At 43.8% G+C, this 22,500-nt stretch overlaps 1 protein-coding gene across 5 annotated transcripts in view; it reads right to left on the reverse strand.

The window, feature by feature from the left end:
- LOC147026903 (cohesin subunit SA-2-like) overlaps positions 1–22,500 on the reverse strand; it is a 224,262-nt gene that overhangs the window by 58,786 nt on the left and 142,976 nt on the right. For all 5 annotated transcript variants that reach the window (XM_085882803.1, XM_085882799.1, XM_085882801.1 and 2 more), the window contains exons 6-10: positions 19,866–19,942; positions 18,712–18,916; positions 17,055–17,206; positions 8,374–8,447; positions 8,145–8,268 (exon numbers count right to left, since the gene is read on the reverse strand). In XM_085882803.1, the coding sequence (XP_085738929.1) occupies positions 8,145–8,268; positions 8,374–8,447; positions 17,055–17,206; positions 18,712–18,916; positions 19,866–19,942 (632 nt within the window). The remainder of the gene's footprint in view (positions 1–8,144; positions 8,269–8,373; positions 8,448–17,054; positions 17,207–18,711; positions 18,917–19,865; positions 19,943–22,500) is intronic.

A 22,500-nucleotide genomic window follows, 5' to 3' on the forward strand; every position in this document is an offset into this window, starting at 1 on the left:
TTCATTCTGATGATTCCAATGCAGGACTGTACCTATTGGATCTTCCACTTGATTTGAATTTAATTTATTTTAATCCAATTCTAAATTAAACTGAATAATGGAAAATCAAAAAAAAAAGCATTATGGCTCAGGGTCAGGTGTCCGATCAAAGTAGGTTTGCATCAAAGCGGGATGTCTTGGTACCCGGCCATCACTGCCAGCAGTTATAAAGTGGCACTACAAATTATGTCTCATTAATTACATTACACACCAGTACACAAATGCTACACAAAATACACCATACAAAGGAAGTCCTGGCAAGGGTATGCAATCTCCAATTGCTCTTTTTCTTGTTTTATTTGCATTCATAGCACTCGAGTCCCTGTGCGTTCTACACTTTCTCATCCCCACTCCTCCCCCCAGTGATACTGAGTCGAGAGCATGACAGATTTATTCAAATTGGTGGAGGTGCTGCACAGGCATGATGGGCCAAATGGCTTCCACCTGCATTAAAGCTCCTTGTTAAGATTTATTGGCCTCATATCAATGTGGTCACTAACTTCATCGTGTCCAACAGACATCAGGTTTTGTACTTGTGTGCAGCAGAATCACGTCTTTACTTCATGCAATGTAAAGATGGCACGTCGGTATTTTCTGTGAAGTTCATGTAGGTTCCTCTGGGTTCCGTGAAGTTCATGTGGGTTCATATATTTCCGTGAGGTTTAAGTGGGTTCATATGGGTTCCGTGAAATTAATGTGGGTTCATATATTTCAGTGAAGTTCAAGTGGGTTCATATGGGTTCCGTGAAATTCATGTGGGTTCATATATTTCCGTGAAGTTCAAGTGGGTTCATATGGCTCCGTGAAGTTCATGTGTGTTCATATGGCTCCGTGAAGTTCATGTGGGTTCATATGGTTCTGTGAAGTTCATGTGGGTTCATATGGTTCTGTGAAGTTCATGTGGGTTCATATGGTTCCGTGAAGTTCATGTGGGTTCATATGGTTCTGTGAAGTTCATGTGGGTTCATATGGCGCCGTGAAGTTCATGTGGGTTCATATGGGTTCCGTGAAGTTCATGTGGGTTCATATATTTCCGTGAAGTTCAAGTGGGTTCATATGGCTCCGTGAAGTTCATGTGGGTTCATATGGTTCTGTGAAGTTCATGTGGGTTCATATGGTTCTGTGAAGTTCATGTGGGTTCATATGGTTCCGTGAAGTTCATGTGGGTTCATATGGTTCTGTGAAGTTCATGTGGGTTCATATGGCGCCGTGAAGTTCATGTGGGTTCATATGGGTTCCGTGAAGTTCATGTGGGTTCATATGGCGCCGTGAAGTTCATGTGGGTTCATATGGGTTCCGTGAAGTTCATGTGGGTTCATATGGCGCCGTGAAGTTCATGTGGGTTCATATGGGTTCCGTGAAGTTCAAGTGGGTTCATATGGTTCCGTGAAGTTCATATGGTTCTGTGAAGTTCATGTGGGTTCATACGGCTCCGTGAAGTTCATGTGGGTTCATATGGCTGCGTGAAGTTCATATGGTTCCGTGAAGTTCATGTGGGTTCATATGGCTCCGTGAGGTTCAAATGGGTTCATATGGTTCCGTGAAGTTCATGTGGGTTCACCTAGTTCAGTGAAGTTCATGTGGGTTCATATGGGTTCCGTGAAATTCATGTGGGATCATATATTTCCGTGAAGTTCATGTGTGTTCATATGGTTCCGTGAAGTTCATGTGGGTTCATATGGTTCCGTGAAGTTCATGTGGGTTCATATGGCTCCGTGAAGTTCATGTGGGTTCATATGGCTCCATGAAGTTCATGTGGGTTCATCTATTTCCGTGAGGTTCAAGTGGTTTCATATGGCTCCGTGAAGTTCATGTGGGTTCATATGGGTTCCGTGAAGTTCAAGTGGGTTCATATGGTTCCGTGAAGTTCATATGGTTCCGTGAAGTTCATGTGGGTTCATACGGCTCCGTGAAGTTCATGTGGGTTCATATGGCTCCGTGAAGTTCATATGGTTCCGTGAAGTTCATGTGGGTTCATATGGTTCCGTGAAGTTCATATGGGTTCATATGGCTCCGTGAGGTTCAAGTAGGTTCATATGGTTCCGTGAAGTTCATGTGGGTTCACCTAGTTCCGTGAAGTTCATGTGTGTTCATATGGTTCCGTGAAGTTCATGTGGGTTCATATGGTTCCGTGAAGTTCATGTGGGTTCATATAGTTCGTGAAGTTAATGTGTGTTCATATGGCTCCATGAAGTTCATGTGGGTTCATCTATTTCCGTGAGGTTCAAGTGGGTTCCTATGGCTCCGTGAAGTTCATGTGGGTTCATATGGCTCCATGAAGTTCATGTGGGTTCATATGGTTCTGTGAAGTTCATGTGGGTTCATATGGTTCTGTGAAGTTCATGTGGGTTCATATGGTTCCGTGAAGTTCATGTGGGTTCATATGGTTCTGTGAAGTTCATGTGGGTTCATATGGCTCCACGAAGTTCATGTGGGTTCATATGGTTCCGTGAAGTTCATGTGGGTTCATATGGTTCCGTGACGTTCATGTGGGTTCATATGGCTCCATGAAGTTCATGTGGGTTCATCTATTTCCGTGAGGTTCAAGTGGGTTCATATGGCTCCGTGAAGTTCATGTGGGTTCATATGGTTCCGTGAAGTTCATGTGGGTTCATATGGCTCCGTGAAGTTCATGTAGGTTCATATGGTTCCGTGAAGTTCATGTAGGTTCATATGGTTCCGTGAAGTTCATGTGGGTTCATATGGCTCCATGAAGTTCATGTGGGTTCATCTATTTCCGTGAGGTTCAAGTGGGTTCATATGGCTCCGTGAAGTTCATGTGGGTTCATATGGCTCCGTGAAGTTCATGTGGGTTCATATGGTTCCGTGAAGTTCATTTGGGTTCATATGGTTCCGTGAAGTTCATGTGGGTTCCTATATTTCCGTGAAGTTCATGTGGGTTCATATGGGTTCCGTGAAGTTCATGTGGGTTCATATGGGTTCCGTGAAGTTCATGTGGGTTCCTATATTTCCGTGAAGTTCATGTGGGTTCATATGGTTCCGTGAAGTTCATGTGGGTTCCTATATTTCCGTGAAGTTCATATCTTCTAACTTGGTTCCTCCTGTACGAATGTTTGGACACAAGATGGGGTTTGCCATCTCTGCACACTCATGTTTGAGAGCTGATCCAAAGTGTAGAACGAAAAGCTATGCGGATAGTTTTATCCCTTCTGCTGTGTCACTTTGGAATTCACGACCTGTAATGTGCTTCCCATTATCTTATGATCTACCCAGATGTAAAAGGAATGTCAATTCCGAACTCTCATATCTTTGAGGTTCCATCGCATTTCACCTTACTTCTGCTACTCCTTGTGTCTTGGATGTTTTTTTGTTATTTTTCGATTTTTTATTTATTTTGTTTTACTCTATCCTTATCTCCATCTAACCTTCCCTTAGCCCCTTACCTCGAGTGGCTTTATGCCTTGTTTGGGCCGATTTCTATGAAATAAAAAAAATGGAAGGGAACGGCAATGTGAAAATCTAACAATGGACGCTATTTCCGTATTTCCCGACGTAGACAGACGTTCTCCTGTCTGGTGGACATCTAATCACAGTAGTGCACTTGCAAGCTTTTGTACCCGGCTAACTTCTACAAAAATACCTCATAAAAAACTACTATCGGAGCAATTCACATAATTGTTGGTCATGATGCGCTCACATTGCACAGCATCAGGATGAAATGGGTTAAGAAACGAATCAGCATATCGGAATAACACCTCAATTCCCATTTATTGTGGAATCAGCATATCGGAATAACACCTCAATTTGTTGGGTGTGTTTTGCGTGGTGTGTGTGTGTGTGTGTGTGTGTGTGTGTGTGTGTGTGTGTGTGTGTGTGTGTGTGTGTGTGTGTGTGTGTGTGCGTGCGTGTGTGCGTGTGTGCGTGTGTGTGTGTGTGTGTGTGTGTGTGTGTGTGTGTGTGTGTGTGTGTGTGTGTGTGTGTGTGTGTGTGTGTGTGTGTGTGTGTGTGTGCGTGCGTGTGTGCGTGTGTGCGTGTTCATGTTCTATTTTTGGACATGCTCTATTTTGCCACAACATGTTTTTGGGTTTTTTTTTTTTCAAAGGAAGTCACCACAACCAAGGCAATGAAGCCACTCTAAAGGCGGTCACACTTTGACGATTTAGCCAACGTATGCCTGACATATGCAAAATTGGGCTAAAACGCCGGCACACGTCGAATACGTTATAGGTAAGTTTGTATACGTTAAGAGCACGCTGTAAAACACTGCCATACGTCGTAGTACGCTGGCTTTCATCGTTGTAATTTACGGTTGTCCTCAAATTTAGCATGCTTGAAATTTTACAACGTATGCCAGCTTATGACTCACACGTTCCGCTACGCTGGCCATAAGTTGTAGGCACGTTATGCGATCGTTGACACACGTTGACACAAGTTCCTTGTAAGTTACTCATAAGTCGAAACACATCGAGGTAATGATTAGCGTACCTGAAACTTATTTATAACCTATGAGTAACGTGTTGTAGTTACGTTACACGATCGTTGACACACGTCGAGGCACGTTACTTGTAAGTTACTCATAAGTCAAAACACGTCGAGGTAATGCTTCGCTTCATAAAACTTATTTCTAACCTATGAGTAACGTTTCGCCAAAATTTCGCCAAAACTTATTTCTAACCTATGAGTAACGTGCTTTGAACCGATGTGTAACGTACCTCCAACGCATATTGACGTATGTAGACGTATTTGATTGACGCTTCTGGACGACCACAGAACTTACTGAACGTGTTTCTAATTTATAGCTACCGTATAATGGTGTATTGGCAGCGTTAAAAAAAAAACAACAGTAGCTTCCCATATTTTGTCACGTGCCGTTACGTAACTGATTGCCTCTTTAGTTTGCTCATGTCTTATTCTTCGTTCCTCCTCTGTGAATATTTTCTGTTTGAGGATATTGTCACGTCGACGTCGAAACTTAAAAGCAAATGTCCGAATATATTTTAAAATTCGTGACAGACTAAAAAAAAAAATAATAATAAAAACAACAACAACAATTTCAGATATTTCGTCCCGTGCCTTCACGGAGCCAAGGAGAAAAAAAGAAACTGTGCCTTGACGGAGAAAATAAGTTTCGGGTATGCTAAACATTACCTCGATGTGTTTCAACTTATGAGTAACTTACAAGGAACTTGTGTCGACGTGTGTCAACGATCGCATATCGTGCCAACAACTTATTCCCAGCGTAGCGGAACGTGTGAGTCATACGGCGAGTACGTCGTAAAATTTTCAGCATGTTTGAAATTTCACGACGTACGAAACGTACCACGAAATATAACAGTGTACTTCATCGTTTTTCAGCGTTCTCTAAACGTATACACAACTTACCCATACCGTATTCGACGTGTGCCAGCATTTTAGACACATTTTTCCTAGGTCGGCATACGCTGGCTAAATCGTCAAGGTGTGACACGGCCTTAAGTAAGGAGCTAAGGAAGAAAAAGAAGAGGAAAAACTGGCAAAACCTTCATCCAGTCCTGAAGCAAGGAAACCTCTTCACAGGACCATGGTGCAAGAGGGGGTAACTGGACCAGCGGAAAAATAAATTTTCCTCTCCCCATTGGGTGTTTTTTGGGAGACACCATCTCCATACTAGATAGCCCTTGGCTCCCGAAGGGGGCTCAACCGCCCTTTATCGGGCGTTGTATTTCATCCTGGCAGGGTGTCACAGTCACCTCCGATCCACTAGCAAAGCCAGTGAGGGCTACCAGTTTAGTCGCCGACAACCCGACCGTGGTATGTTGCTTTTGTGAAAGGGTTCATGCTGTGAACACCGTTGGCCAATGGTTGAGCAAACAGAAGCAAGAGAAGCTGTTTGAGAGTTCAGTGGAAAGAACAGGCTTTTAATATCCATCTATATGTTTGTGGCTCTGTGTGGTATTCATCCAACACTCCAAGACACGTGTTCTGTCGACTGTTCTGGTGTGTGCCAACGTTAAAAGTACTGTGACCACGTGACTCACTGCCGAAATACAGCACTTGCGACACAGCCAAGAACGAGCAGCTTTGACACAGTGTATCATGAAAATAATGAGTTGAAAAAGGCTTCAGCAAATCTCCGCTGTAAATGGCGAGCACGACGATGATTTGCAATGCAATTAATCATGCCCAAAAGTTTCATCCGTTCAGTATCGGTACGAGACATCTGTGTTTGTACCGTTTCGCTTCAAGACTGCCCAAATGAAAACCATTGAAAAAAACCAAAACCAAAACCTTCCTCAGTTTCAATTCACGAATCCAACCCTGGACTTGCAAAGCCAAACTTTGCCTCATGGGTGTTGCCTGCTCGTGCTCCCGTGTCTCAAGATGGTGGTTAAACCCCCCAAACAACATGTGGCGATCAGTTTTCTACGAACATCATTGTAAGTTGTGTCTTCTTGTGCTGCACGTGATTGTATAAACTCCTTCACTAACCTAAGATCGTTGTATTTTTTAAAAAAATTATACACACAAGTACACCCACTCCCTACAGGAGTGACAGGAAGCGTCATGTTTTATCATCTCTGGGTTATGTCGATTACAGTCGGTCAAGGCTCGGGTCTGTTCGTCTGCGGTGGGCATTGAAAGTATGGAATGGCTCTCGGAAGTCAGGATTTCTCCAGATTTCTTTCTGTTTTGTGTTGAACAGCAGAAGCGACTGTTTAAAAAGGTAATCATACATGTTTGTGGTTTATGATATTTTTACTTTTGGTAGGTTTGCTCCATGACAAGCTACCTATACACGTTAACATGGCAATCATCCAAAGGGAAAAACCCCTTGGGGAGAGGGGATATTATTAGTATTAATAACATTAACATAATGCTATGATCATTAGTGTTGATATTACTTTCGTTTTTAGAAGTGGCCTTGGAATTACACCACGATTAGCTATCAACATGAATATACACCTTAACATGGATTTTTCCCCAAGGTGGAAAACCCTTTTGGGGGTGAAGGGGGTGGGAATTAAGTCACTACAATCTCCATTGTGTGACCCTTAGTCCTCTTGTCAAGTTCGCTTGAGACTGGATAAGTGAAGACAGAATGTATTGTGGTCAAAAACTATCAGACAGACAGACAGACAGACAGACAGACACCCAATTGCGTATTTTAGTATGATGGTCGAGGATCATGAAAGAGCGAGCTAAAGCATAATGGAATGGAACAAAATGGAAAGGGGGGAATCACTAACAGCAGAGGGGGAGGAAGGAGAGAGAGAGAGAGAGAGAGAGAGAGAGAGAGAGAGAGAGAGAGAGAGAGAGAGAGAGAGAGAGAGAGAGAGAGAGAGAGAGAGAGAGAGAGAGAGAGAGAGAGAGAGAGAGAGAGAGAGAGAGACACACAGAGAGGGATAGCGAGAGGGAGAGGGAGAGGGAGAGGGATGGAGATGGAGATGGAGATGGAGATGGAGATGGAGATGGAGATGGAGATGGAGTAGAGAGAGAGATCAAGGGAAGGGGAAGAATGACACATGGGGGTGAATACGCTGCACATAAGCTGAAACACAGAAAGACAAGGAAGTTGAAAGTGGGGATGAAATAGAAATAACAAACCAAGAACTAACAAACCACAAGATGCGAGGGAAATGGGGGGGGAAAACACTGCCTGGAAAGAGGCAGTGTTTGAGAATGGGGTAATTTGAGGTGGAAGAGATCATGAGTCTGGATTGGGGATGACCTGAGCTGGTGGTGAACAGCTGTCCTGAAGCCCTGGAACTAAACAGACTGGGGAAGTTGTTATCACAGGCAAGAGAAATTGAAAATAATAATAACTGTATTCAACAACCGAGAATGCCAGAGACGCCGGCCGGACATGAACACAAATGCAATGACGAGAGATCAATTGACCGCTCTGCTGCAAAGAGGTAACTCCTTTGAAGAGCGTTTATAGAGAAATCATTTTAATTCGGCAGGACAATTTTAAAAGATGCGCTTCTCTTGGCGTTAAAACAATTGAAATAGCTGGTAAACGTGCTCACGTGCACACGAAAAGGCTTTTTTGGAACAGATCTCATGGAAAACAAAAAGAAAAACAATTTGGTAACCTGCGTTGATTTGCAGTACTTACATATTGCCATTTATCAAATGGTGCTTGTTCAAAGATCAACACTCACCTTGTCATGAAGAGTCCAACCGACATATTTCAGGTAGCTGTCGTTGAGAAAGGCCTCGCTGTAGCATTTCATCCACACACCGATTTCCTCCATACACACGGCACGGATTTCAGCAATGGCATCCCTGAATACACGTGTGCACACGGCAACCTTGAGCACCAAGTATCACACTCACACACGATCAAGACCGGGGCAAAAAACACCTGCAAGACCCACTTCGCATACGTACCTATACCGGTGGACAAAGACACCTTTGAATATGGCATTCATCATGTTCTCAATTTCGTCCTGGTTTTCTTGAAGCTGAGAACACGTGTACACGAGGGATGAACACTTAGCACGAGAACTATAGCCCAAGAAAGCCGCAGGCCTCATGAACGCAACTTAGATTTGTTTAAAAAAAAACATTTACACTACATAGCTGTGATGAGCATAATCGAAATGGAGCAAAAAGGAAAACAAAACACAACTAGAGGGGGAGCACTCGGGAGAGTGCAAAACCTCCGCTGCCAATACTGCTGGGTCACTCAAGTGAACCTTATATCTTATTCATTAATTATGTCAACAGTGCTGACAGAGTTATAGTTCTTTTCTCCAACATTTTTTTTTTTGGGGGGGGGGGGGGGTTGGAAATCACTTAAAACATGTAAAAATGCAAAAAAAAAAAAAAATTTCTCTAACAATTTTTTTTTGGTGGGGGGGGGGGGACCAAGTCCAAAATTTAATGGCATGATCCTTGGACCAGACCTAACCCCCCCACCAAGTTTCGTCGAAATCCGTCGAGGAGTTTTTCCGTAATAGTGTTCACAAACAAACAAACAAACAAACAGAAAGGGGTGAAAACAGTAACCTCCATCCATCTTCGAAGATGGCGGAGGTTAATTAAGATGAGGGTTCTCTTATTTTGTGCGGATGAGGAAGCCATTATGGCTGAAGCAGCACGGTCGAACACTGGTGTTGTTTTAGCAAATGTGTGAAAACCCGTCCTCTTGGGTGGTGGTCAATGGTAATTCCCTGAGAAATTATGCAACCAAAAGCAACAACGAAGACTGGAAGAATCAATATAAGACGAACGAATTGGCGAGAGGAACAAAGGAAAGGACAGCAAAACGTCGAGATGTAAAAAATAACTGAAAAAAAAAACAAAACTATCCAATGTGTGCAAATTAATTTTTTAACCGCACAACAAAAAATAACGACAAAGCTCCTCAAAATGAAGAGCCTTTGTACTCGATCCAAACTTGATGGAAACAACGGCTGAAAAAAAAAAACACTCAAATGACGCTCGGTGGAGCACAGACCTCCGCTAGGCTGAACAATTTACGTGTTGCATCCCACTGATGTGCTGGATGTGAACCAAAATTGAATCGGCTTGTTCTCGTCACCGATAAACCGACTCATCCACCGAGTTTTGTCATAGCTCGTCCACAACTTTTTGAAATATCATGCGATGTCTCGTTTTTCACCTGATCGCTCAATGCTGAAGAATCACTGAAGAAAAACCAGTGGGCCCGGTGGTCTGTTGGACCAAATTTTCATTGGTCTTCATGGCCTTGCAATATACCTACCTGCTCCACTGCTTGAGCATTTATGGCTTGCCTTTTCACCAAGGCCAGATGTTCTTGGGCCAGGGCAAGGATTATAGGCTTGTTATTAGTCATGCCAAATGATACTACTACTGAATTATTATTGTTGTTCATATTATTTTGTATTCATTAACATATGCTTTGTTACAATGTTATACTTGAATTATTTTTGTTATTTATTTTGTTATTAGAATTCCATGCTGTTGAAGGACCTATTAAGCTGGTCTTGAACACCTTAACATGGCGTGCGTTTAAAACATTCCAGGTTTTTGGTAGTTAATTAGCCTAATCTACTCAGGAGGTCATGATGGTCATGATGATCATTTTGGTGTATAACATTCCACATCACAAAGCTCCAGTAGAACTCTACTAAAAACAACACACACACACACACACACACACACACACACACACACACACACACACACACACACACACACACACACACACACACACACACACACACACACCTTGTCCATTTATAGTGGATTAAAACTTTTTGTATCCGGATCCAGATCTTCATCAAAAGCTAATCAATTCTTCCTTGTCAAATAAGCAACCTGTCAACCAAGTTTTGTCTGAATCCATCCATAATTTTCTGGGATATCCTGCTCACAGATAAACAAACAGACAAGACAGTCAAACAGGGGTGAAAACACAACACCTTCGGTGGTGGAGGTTAAAATTTTAAAACGTCGCATTTGTAATCGGTGTTCTTCACATTCTCATAGTAAAGGTGTGTTGAAAATTTGATGACGGAACTTCAAATGGTAAATAGAGAAACGTGGATGCGATTACAAAACCCAGTTGTCTCTCGCTGAGCAGCAGACAGGCTAAGAAGGCCTATTTGTACTGAGTCTGGCTTTTCCTTTTGAGATTTTGACCCAATTATTAATTAGTTATCTTCATATTAATTATCATAATAAAGGCTTGTTGAGAATTTGATGACAAAATCTCTTGAATCGTTTCAAAAAACTGAAAAAAAGTTCTGGAATGGATGGACGTACAGACAACACACACACACACACACACACACACACACACACACACACACACACACACACACACACACACACACACACACACACACACACACACACACACACACACACACACACACACACACACACACACACACACACGAAAGAGTAACAGGTAAACAATGCCGTAAACAGAACAAACCAAATCGAACAGAGTCCAAGCATCACCAGGGAAATGGAAACTAACAACACAAAGAAAACGATTGAGAAAGGAAAATGGACAAATACAAGATGAAAGAGAGCAGAGGTTGCAGACCCTTGCCAGGACTTGTTTTGTGTGGCAAAAAATGAAAGGTCATTGATTACAACTTTCCAGACCATTTAAAACCTTTCATTTGCAAAGGTCAAATGGTTTGAAGGTTGAAAGGTCGAAAAAGGTCTATATGGGTCTAAATGGTCGAAATGGTCGAAAGGGTCAAAAAAGTTGAAGGGGTCTAAAGAGTGTAATTTAAGATTGAAAGGGTTGGAATTGGGTGAAGGGGTCTAAAGGGTCTTAAAATGTCTAAAACGGCCCTGAAGGTCAAAGAGGTCTGCATGATATTAAAAGGTTTGAAAGGTATGAAAGTCAAAAGGTCTAAAGGGTAGAAAGGAGTCTAAAGGTCTTCGGGATTCTAAAGGGTATTAGGATCTGTAGGGTCTAATAGGTCAAAGGGTTAAAGGGTCTTGGGGTTCTTAAGAGTCTAATGTAATTCATACACATACTCACATTCTGTGCAGACAAAAAAGACAAACAAACAGACAAACAAATGCAGTGCCCTCTCTCCTCTGGTGAGGTTAATAACAGCAATGAAGATTAAAAAAAAAAAACTAGAGGGCTGCATTTGCTTGCAGCGAATACGTATTTGGCAACATCATGAACTTTGACACCTAGGATCTCAGAAGATATAGGTCACACAACTTTGGTCAAATAAGATTTTTTGTAGGCCCTGTTGTGACCTATCAGAAAATGTCAGCGGCTTACCTGTATCTTTCCGTGGGGTGAAGATATGGGGCAAAATGTGTTTTTGACCAACGTCATGAACTTTGACCCCTACCGATCTCAGAAGATATAGGGCAAACAACTTTGGTCTAGTGAAGTTTTTTGTAGGCCCTGTTTTGACCTATCAGAAAATGTCAGCGGCTAACCTGTATCTTTCCGTGGGGCGAAGATATGGGGCAAAATGTGTTTTTGACGTTTTGTGTGACCTTGACCTTAACCTTGAGAATTTCAAGGTCAAAAGTTGACACTGCACTCCCTTGAACGCAGCCCATTTCAATGACATAATTGTTAGTGCTCCAAGACAAAAGCCCTAGGAGGAGTTTTAGGGCAATGGATGTGTGACGAAAATCAAGAATAATAAAGAATTCGAGTAATAACAATGTATTTGGCATGGAATTGCCAAATACAATTATGCCATAAACAATGTGAGAAAACAAAACCACGTTTGAAAATACTCCGAAAAGTTCCCACAGTGAACAAAGGAAACAAAAGCAAACAAGAACTAGAAGGGCACTCCGTGGAGCGCATACCTCTGCCACGTAATGCCTGATCCACGAGAACGTATCACGCCCAATACATTTTTGAGAGAGCATGCTCTCCAGTACTACATCGTTTTTGGCACTATCTCTCAATGGTGAAGAATCACTTCATATATTAAATAATTCTCGTATCCAGATTCGGATCTTCACCAAAACAGAAACAACCCATCCTTGCAACAAAATCCAACATGTCCACCAAGTTTAGTCCGAATCCGTCCAGAACTTTTTAAAATATCATACTATATATCGGTTTAGCACAATCTCTCAATGGTGAAGAATCACTTAAAAAAATGTTCAGATCCGGATCCGGATCTTCACCAAAATCTAATCAATTCTTCCGTGTAACACACCCAACATATCGACCAAGTTTCATCCAAATCCGTGCACAACTTTATGAGATATCGTGCGATATATCGTTTTTGGATCTATCTCTCAATGGTGAAGAATCACGTAAAAATTCTAGTAGTCGGATCTGGACCCGAATCTTCACCAAAATCTAATCTAATCAGTTCGTCCATGAAGTCACACACCGAACCTGTCCACAAAATTTCATCTGAATCCGTACACAACATTTTGAGATATCCTGTACACAAACAAACAGACAGACAAACAAGAAGGGAGAAAGAGGTGAAAACATAACCTCCTTCAGCTTCGGTGGCAGAAGTAAAAGGAGCAATCAGATTGCAGACCCCTGGCCAGGACTTGTTTTGTGTGGTGCGCTGTGTGGTGTTTGTTTACTGATATGATACGTCATTAATAAGAGACATAACTTGAACTGACACTTTATACCAGCTGGCAGTGATGGTCGGTTGCCAAGACGTCCCGCTTTGATGCAACCCCGCTTTGATCGGACACCTGACCCTGACCCATGACGTTTTTTTATTGTCATTTAATTGAATTCAGAATTCACACAACTACCCATCGGTAGTTGTTGCAGTCCTGGTGATCACCCTTCCCTTTCCAGAGAGGGGCAACAAAGCCCCTCTTCCAGTCAGTTGGGATGATGCCAGAGCACCCAAACAGAGCACAGAACTTCATGCAACGACATGAGTACTGCATTTCCACCAGCCTTGAGAAGGTGAGCATGGATGCCGCAGATCCCAGGAGCTTTACCCCCTTTTAACTGGGTCACTGTAGTCTGTGTTTCCACAAAGGAAGGTGGAACACAGTTGATTGGAGGGTGAGCAATCGGGACAGTTACACCCCGAGCATCCAACTCAACAGCTGGTGGCTCAGCCTGATGCAGCTGCTCAAAGTAACCGGCCCAGCGGGCCTTCACTTCGGACTGCTCTGTCAAGAGATCTCCACCCCCACTCGAGCTGCAATACGCCGAGGGCTTGGAGGAATGCACTGCACAAAATCCTCTGTAAACAGTACGAGAAACACTTGACCACAAGTGATGCTCGATCCCTTCACAAATTCTTTGCACGTAGGCCTCCTTGTTCACCGTCAGCACAAGCACAGCTTTACGTCTCAGCTCCATGAACAGCTAAGCTCTGCAGTTAAGCCTGGCCATACGACTCTGGTCAAAGTTATGCAGTGTCCATTGGGAAACAAAGTTCTTCTTCACCTGATGGTGGGTTCCAAGACATCCACCGGCAACATCAAGGATGGCAATCTTGAAGGCACTCCACAACCCTTCAGGATTCCCCAAAACAACCAGACCCCCAAAATCTCCACTCGGCCTGCTTGCAAACTCCTCGGCTGCCCTCTCATCCTTGAGCTTGCCATCATCCAGCCCAGACGAGAATGGTACCATTGGATTTAAGCTACAACTTCAGAGTTGAGAACGGCACTTGGTGGAGTGCGTACCTCTGCCAGGCTGAAAAGTTTACGCCACAACAAACCTGTGGTCAGTAGTGAGGAACTGAGCACTCCGGTAGACCCTGCAGTTCTGGATCATTCTCGAGTGACGGTCAATGAGCAAAAGGTCAATCTCTTTTGCCACACCACCAGCGTGGAATACAAAGTCCGGAGATGAGCTTGTTGGCGCTGAAACCATAAACCAGCCACCCTAAGTCCACGACTTTCTTGTAAAGTCAAAGAATTTAATGCTATTCTGGTTCACAGTTCCAGACCCATTGGGACCAACACATGTCTCATAACCATCCCTATCAGTGCAAGTCGATGCATTTAAATCCCCCAAGATGAGAAGAATATCACACCTGGGGCACTGATCAACCACAGACTTGAGCTCAGCATAGAATGCCTCCTTCACGGTGAGATCACTCGCCACGGTCGGAGCAAAGTACAGAGACCAGGGAAATGACACCCAAGCAGTGACGAATCCTTAGTCTCATAATATGCTTGTTGACCGGTGTTACCTCAATTATCATGCCAGTCAGCCAGCTAATTGGACACAACTACAGAAACTCCATTGACATGGTAACCATCAGTGTGACCAGAAGAGTATTAGGTGGAACCACCCTCCATGATCTCGCCACTATCTGGTCTCAACTCTCAGAGAGTGTTGCAATATGGATGTTCAAACGCTGGAGCTCAGATGATCATCCTCTCTTCGGGATAGGACATTCCAGGCACCCACCTGAAGGGACCGCCTCAGACTAACCAGAGGAGACCACTGTCTGGTGGATGACACCTCAGCACCACCCTGATATAAACTAACTGCAACCCGACCCAGGAAGATAACCCTGTGCTTTTTTCCTATCATCAAAGAATGGAGGTCTCGAAGGCTTTGCCCCAATCCCATTATCCCGTGAGCTGCCCTGTGAAGGGCAGCTGCACTGGAGGTGCTCCCACCGAGTGGGATTTCAGTTTTCTTTGCTCATTTCAGTTTTCTCATGTGTTTTGCAGAATGAAGTGTTTTGCAGAATGAAGTGTTTTGCAGAATGAAGTGTTTTGCGTTGGCCAGAGTTAAAATCCTGGCACCAATCTCCAAGAAAAAAGTAACCCAACTGCAGGAGGACGTCTGCAGATGCAGTCGGGCTCCAGACATTGATGGCCGTTGGCTCCCAAGGAGCTCCTCCGCCTTTTGACAGGTTTTTGTTTTTTAATCCTGCTGGGTGTCCATATCCAGACACCCTCCTCACTAGGAAACCTGGTGGGGGAGATGGTTTAGTCGCCACCAACCCGACCATGAAAAAGGTTAGTACAGGTTTACATGGTACCTGTAGCAAGTCACAGATCTGATCTGGCCTGACAATAGAGATGGAGAACGAATCATTATAAACACTAAATACCAGAGACAATGCATACCCATGATTATAATAAAATGGTAGGACTGAGTCAATCGGACAAGTGTAGGTTTTGCAAGTTACAAACAGATGGCACGAGCCACCTCCTATCGGGATGTAAAAAAAATAAAATCTCATGTCAGGAACAACTGGACACACACGGCCACAACAGAATTTGCAGAGTAATCCATTGGCACATCTGCAAAAAATTTAATATCCCAGTTTCAGGAAACTCATGGAAACATGAACCAAAACTGATCATTGAAAACAAGGAAATAATGCTAACATACGACCTGATGATCCCATCGAGCATGAACATAGAAAACAAAGCATTGTGACCGGATATCATACTTCGGTACGAAAATGAAAAGGTGGAATTGCTAATTCAGGTGTAAGTACTCAGCAATATTGGCATAAACAATGCAGAAATCAAGAAAATGACCAAATACCAGGATCACAAAAATGCAATCAAACGATCATGGAAGCTGAAGAATGCCAAAATTGTACCAGTGATAAATGGAGCAACAGGAATGAGAAAGAAGAACCTCAGGCAGATCTTAAAAGCCCTTCCTGTGAACAATACAACAAACAAACTGCAGATGTAAGCTGTCTGGGCTCAGTCACGATCCCGAAAAGAGCCCTCGGAACAAAACTTGGAGAAATAGAACGGCACTTGGTGGAGTGCATCCCTCCGCCAGGATGAACAGTTTACGTTTTGTACCCCACTGATGGGCCGCATCTGCGTCCGGACCATAACCAACATCTAACTGGCTTGTTGTCGTTACCTCCCCAACTCATCCACCAAGTTTCGTATGAATCCGTCCACAACATTTTGAAATATAGTGCTATAAATCGTTTTTGGCCCCATATGAAGTGGTCCGAGACTTTCAATCCACGGTTACTTTTGTGACTCTTACTACTGCAGGCAGCATGCCAATGTATCGGTAAAACAACAACTGTGGAAGCTTAGGCGCCCCATGGCCATGACATTCAGACTCGGGACAAATGTCTTGAGGAACACTCACTCGGAGCAGAAAGCAAGGAGAGGGTTGTTTAACTATTCACCCAAAACTAGATTGACCATCTCCTCTTCTTCACCATTTTCTCACCTCTCCTTCATCAACAATGTATCCATTAAACTAAATAAATGCCTCTTGTACTTGCTGATCCTCTTGGCTGTCATTCTAACTGCCAAATTGAACGTCGTGTGCTCCATTCAACCAGTAGGGAAATGGCATCACATTTGTGCCCACACCCCCAGCCTCTCTCGACTTCATTTCAAAAACAATTTAAGCAAATGAGTTTACACGTACACCACAGAAAGTTGAAGGACAGTCGGAGATGATGGACAAATACACACACAGCAAAATGGGTTTAGAACCGGAGATCCCAGCGTCATGAGCTAAATGCTCAGGTGGGAAAAAATATCTCAGCTCTTCAACGATCTTAGATCTCTGCAGAAAAAAGGACTTCACCCTAATATGATAATCCCCTTTCCCCAACCCCCCCCCCACCCTGAACCACACCTCATTCATTTTCGACTATGTTCACACCTTCATCAAATTCCCTTACCTCTTTGCGTTTCTGCATGAGCAGCTCAAGCTTCTCGCTGGCCCTCTTGCCAATGTTCTTGTTTCTCTCGGCCTCATATTGTCGCTGGGTGTTATCCAAGTTAATTGACAGGTTCAGGGCCACATTTACAAGTGCTGTCATGAGTTTCATTGCTGTCAATGGGGTTGGGAGAGAAGAATGAGAAGGCGTGGAGAACATCAAATCAAAACCAAGGGATATCCCAGCGTTGTGAAAAAAAAAAAAAACACAAAATGTCCTGCTCGAAGCATTGGAGTACCAAAAGCTGTGTTCAATGTCCCTTGGATTATATTGTACATTAGCAAATACCACCGGAGAAAGAGGTGGGAGAGAGTCGGGGGGAGGGTGAATGGGGCAGGGGAGGAGGAGGGCAGGGAGGAGGAGAGGAGGGAAGGTGAGGATGAGGAGAGGGAGGGAGAGGAGTAAGAGGCAAACAAGGGGGAGCTAGGAAAGAGAGGAGAGAGAGGAAGGGGGGAAAGTGAAGCCTTGTATTTTATTGTACATATACAGGTAGTGGACAAACAAAAATGGAAAAACTTGGGTAAATGAGGGACACCAAGCAATGGCTTCCACACACGTGTAGCCCACGTGTTCACTAGAAGGGAACATGGTAGAGCGCTTACCTCCGCCAGGCTGATTAGTTTACGTTTTGTATCGCACTGATAGGCCGGATCTGGATTTCGACCAGAATTAAAATTTAATCGGCTTGTTATGATCACCTACCCAACCTGTTCACCAAGTTTCGTCGGAATCCATCCACAACTTTTTGAGATATCCTGTTCACGAACAAACAGACAGACAGAGACAGACAGAGGTGAAAACATAACCTCCATCCATCTTCGCTGGTGGAGGTAATTAAGCAAACAACATCCCAGCATACTTAAGGTCATGTGTAAAAATTTTGCACAGGCCTGGTTGCCTATCATTATGGCTAGCATGGCTGTAAGAGGAAACCCTCAATGCCCCATCCACAGAGTACTTGTGGTCTGTTTGATGAGCATGACACTGGTGTTATCCATATGTTATGGCCTTCTCAGTCATCAGATCTAAACCCAATCAAGCATTTATGGGATATTCTGGAACGACGCCTGAGACATCGTTTTCCACCTCCACCTAACAGGTGTGAGTTGATCAACTTTGTCGTGGAAGAGTGGTGCGGCATCCCTCCTGCTGAATTTCAGACACTGGTGGAGACTCTATGCCACGGCGCATACAGGCCATACTGGCCGCACGTGGAAGCCCAACCCCTTATTAAGTGACTTTACATTGGTGTTTCCATTTTTGTCCACTACCTAAACATGTAGTACACATAGGCAAAAGGACAGTAAAACCTTAATGAAAAGTACATTCATAGTTAATGGACAAAGCAACACAATCAATAGGATTTGAAACTGAGATCCCAGCACGAGGAGGTAAAGGTGTTCAGATGGTAAAACAGGCAAGCAAATCCTGCAAATAGTCCAAATCTGGATCGCACAAAAAAGTCAAATCCGTTGCCCCACTATCTTGGAATGTGGAACAACCTCTGAATCATTAGTGCAAACATCCTCTCAGTTCTCAAAGCAAGGCCAGACAATTCTTCATTGACTAATTCACTCAAATGAACAGCATGATAAGAGAACCCTGCAGTGGTTCGCACCTGCAAGCGTGCTGGTGTGCCGAAACGCACGCACTTGGGAGTCAGAAAGCCCGGCCAGGAGTGAAATGACGGTGTCCATCATGTACTCGTCATAAATTACACTGTACTGACACTGCCGGACCAGAACCCCGATAAATTCGCAGAAATTCCCCTTGAACTTCTTCCACTGTGGACCAGTCATCGTGAGCGGGTAGTCTCCGCTGTCCTGAATGGGAATGGATGAAGAGGGCATTTGTGACAAATGACAAAGGCAGCACCGGTGGTTCAGAAAATTAATTCAAAAAAGTGAGGGGGTAAAGTTGCAGGAAATGAGTCACGTGGTTGTGGTGAATTAAAGAAGGAAGAATAAAAAAATAAAATAAAATGAAATAAGATAAAATTTGCATGATACTCTGGAGCTCTTCAAAACAAAGCTTTTTAAATGGGTTTTGAAAGTTTTAAATAAATAAATAAATATATATTTTTTTACAGGATTTAAGGCTCGTAGTGGAGCTGTCAAACACACACCTCACACACATGGACATACAGAGAAATACACAAGACAGCACACGACTGACTGTTAGACGAGACAAACAGGCATTTAGCTTGGGGGAAGTGCCGTCACTTCCCAGGGCACTCTGGGTACCAGCGACGCCACAGCAATGGCGTCACCTTTCTCACCACACTCAACGGGGCATTTCCTAAGGAGCAATTTCACCTTCACCGTGGATGCCAACCCATGGGGATTGTCCGTGCTCTTATCCTTTAGAATGCTGAATGTCAAGCAAGGAAGGAATCAGAAAATACCATTTTTATAGTCTTTGGTATGACTCAGCCGGGGTTCCAACCTCTCAGAAATGGAGCAGAGGAATTTCTATTTTGCAGAAATTACATTGTCAAAATGTCTCGAAGGGCATTTTGAACATGAGGCAACAGCATTATATCGGCAATATGAAATGATCAAGCAATCGAACAAACCATTGGTACCGATAAGAGATAATAATAATCAGAAACAAGTAATATTTCACGGTAAAAACAAACACGCATGGCACGTGCAGACGGGCATGCACACTTGCACGCACGCACAGTGAGGACCTCCGTTTGATGCTCTGAAACATGCATATGGAGATAACAAGCGATAACACGGGCTCTTGTATGCGCGCATGCAAACTTACCTCGTCAAATTCCTCCGTCATTTTTCTGATTATCTCAGCATTTTGCATGTTTCGGAACATCTCCCCTGTCACAATGCCTGGAGAACAGTGGGATTTATGGAGCAATTATAAATACGATATATATATATATATGTATATGAATATACATATAAAAACATACAATCCACCAAGAAAACACCGCGTGTCGATGTGCATTTGTGTTTCCCTTCATAAGGATTATTTATGTTGGATTTTAAAGGCCAGTATTTTAACACAACTGTGTGTTCACTGCGGTCTATTTTTCAGGATTAAAAAAAAAAAAACACTCAAAAAACATTTTTCATAAAAGAGTCATGACGTCTCTTCTATTGGAAATGTAGACGGTCACTTGCAACTGAGCCTCCAGGGTGGTGTACGGAAGCGTTTAAAAAATAACAATACAAACAAGGCTCATGATGTGGAACATCGGAGGTAAAATTTGCTGCACATGATGTGGAACACACATACAGAGGAAAATGAATGTTCATTTCCGTCCATAGGATGTCCAATGAATAAAGGAGATGGAAGCACACCTGATGCTAGGCCGAGGCTTCAGACTTTGGCAATCTCATGAGGCTGAACCGTCGAAAGGAAACATCCCAGAAGATAAAGAAAACAGTGGCATATTTGTGCATGTGGTGTTTCAAAATAACGCTTTTTGCTACGGAAAATCATATCTTCCGTCTCCTTGAAATTTTGAATAAAATAATTCCAACTAGTCATTTTTGATGGGATTTGGCACACACACACACACACACACACACACACACACACACACACACACACACACACACACACACACACACACACACACACACACACACACACACACACACACACACACACACACACACACACACACACACACACACCTAACTGTGTATTACTGTATCGTAAAGCAACAAAGTGTCCCGTTACAGCAAAGCTGTACAATTTGTGAACAAGCATCGTCTGACAGACAAACAGTGTATTTTGCCTTATTGTAGCAAAGCCAGGTAGGCAGTTTTGCAGTTCTGAAAAAAATATGATTAACAGGAGTTCTTGAACTGACAGATGAAAACTGCACAATTAATTTGTAATTGAAGCACAAATATATACATATACATATATCATGTCTCGCACTATGTAGACATACTGTTACGTATTTCAGAATCCGTTCTGATGAATGCATCCACACATCCAGGTCCTCAGACAGTTATTTCCTTAAATGCATGTTCATATTAGCCCCATCCCCATGTCTAATGGGATTTTAAATGTGATGCATTGAGAAGGGTAAAGGACAGATCCCCTCTCTTATGGGAAACTTTTTTCTTTACGACAGACACGTTTATAACACATTTCTTTCTCGAGCTGTGACGCCCGCCCTTATTTTTTCCTCAGTAACGTTTATGCATGTATTTCTTTCGCGAGCGCCATGCCCGCCTTTTTAGAGAGCGCACGGGTCGTCATGGTAACCGTGTGCAAGTGGGGCAGGGTGAGCTTTGGGGAGACTCTGCGCCCGCCAAGACGGCCCGCAGATATAAAAAGAATTGGAGGTCCGTTCTGGGAGAGAGAAGTAAGAGGAGGGAGAAGAAAGAGAGAGAAGTAAACGCGAGAAGCGAGCAAGAAGCGGGTGTAAGCGCGCAAAAAAAAGGAGAAGAGAAGCGAGCAAGAGAGCGTGTGGATGTCTACCAGCGCCAACGAGACAATTCGTCCTTCCCAGTGCTTGAGCAAGTGAGCTCGTGTGGGTGTGAGCAATGCCGCCAAAGAGTGAGGCAAGGGTCGGTCACCGATGGACCGTGTGGGTCACTGGACATCAACAGTTTCGTGAAGTGTGAGGAGCTGCCTGTGTCACAGCACCAGGGTTGAAACCCGCGACAGATGATCTCGGTGCCCTCCCAGATGTCGACTGGCGTACAAGGCTGTTCGCGAGAGGGTGCACGGCAAGGCTGGGTGCTGGCGACGGACGTGACACGCACGCACACATTTCAGGACTTTTTCACTTCACGGACAACAACTCTCTGGTGAGCGAGACGCCTCTTCTCCCCACCCTGAATGATCTGCTGGGTACCCTTGTCTGTGTTTAGCTGTAAGCAAGGCCTAAGTCACATTTGCTCTACGGCGAGGATACGGTGGCCGTACGCCCTCTGAATTGACAGAAACGTGCGGTGGCCTCAGGGTGGCCCTACGCCGTTTGGCTATCTTTTACAGGCCGTAGGGTTGCCGTGGAATGATAACGCAGAGCTATAACTTTTTTCATCTCTACATTCGCCGTAGCAATTCGACAAAGCCGAAAAAAAAACTGGTAAAAAAAAAAAAAAAAATAATGAACCCACTCGTTACCGTCCGTCTGGCCGCACGTTCGCCTTAGGGCCCCCCTGCGGTCGCCTTGCGGGCACCTTGAGGCTACCTTGCGTCTGCCTTGAAAATTATATGGCCGCCGCAGGAACACCCTAAGGTCACTGTGCGACATCAAATCAAAGACCGTACGGCAACCCCACGTTTTCTGTCCCCACAATTTCTAAATATGCCGTGCGGCTCCCCGAAAAATAAAAACATATGTGACTGCTACATTGTGTGACAATGGAAATACTGCGGCCGCCCTATAATTGCTAGTGGCCGTAGATTTTGGAGACCC

Source organism: Eptatretus burgeri, chromosome 5 (genome assembly GCF_056783735.1).
Source record: "Eptatretus burgeri isolate ZD-2024b chromosome 5, Ebu_testis_v1, whole genome shotgun sequence".
Classification (NCBI taxonomy): Eukaryota; Metazoa; Chordata; class Myxini; order Myxiniformes; family Myxinidae; genus Eptatretus; species Eptatretus burgeri.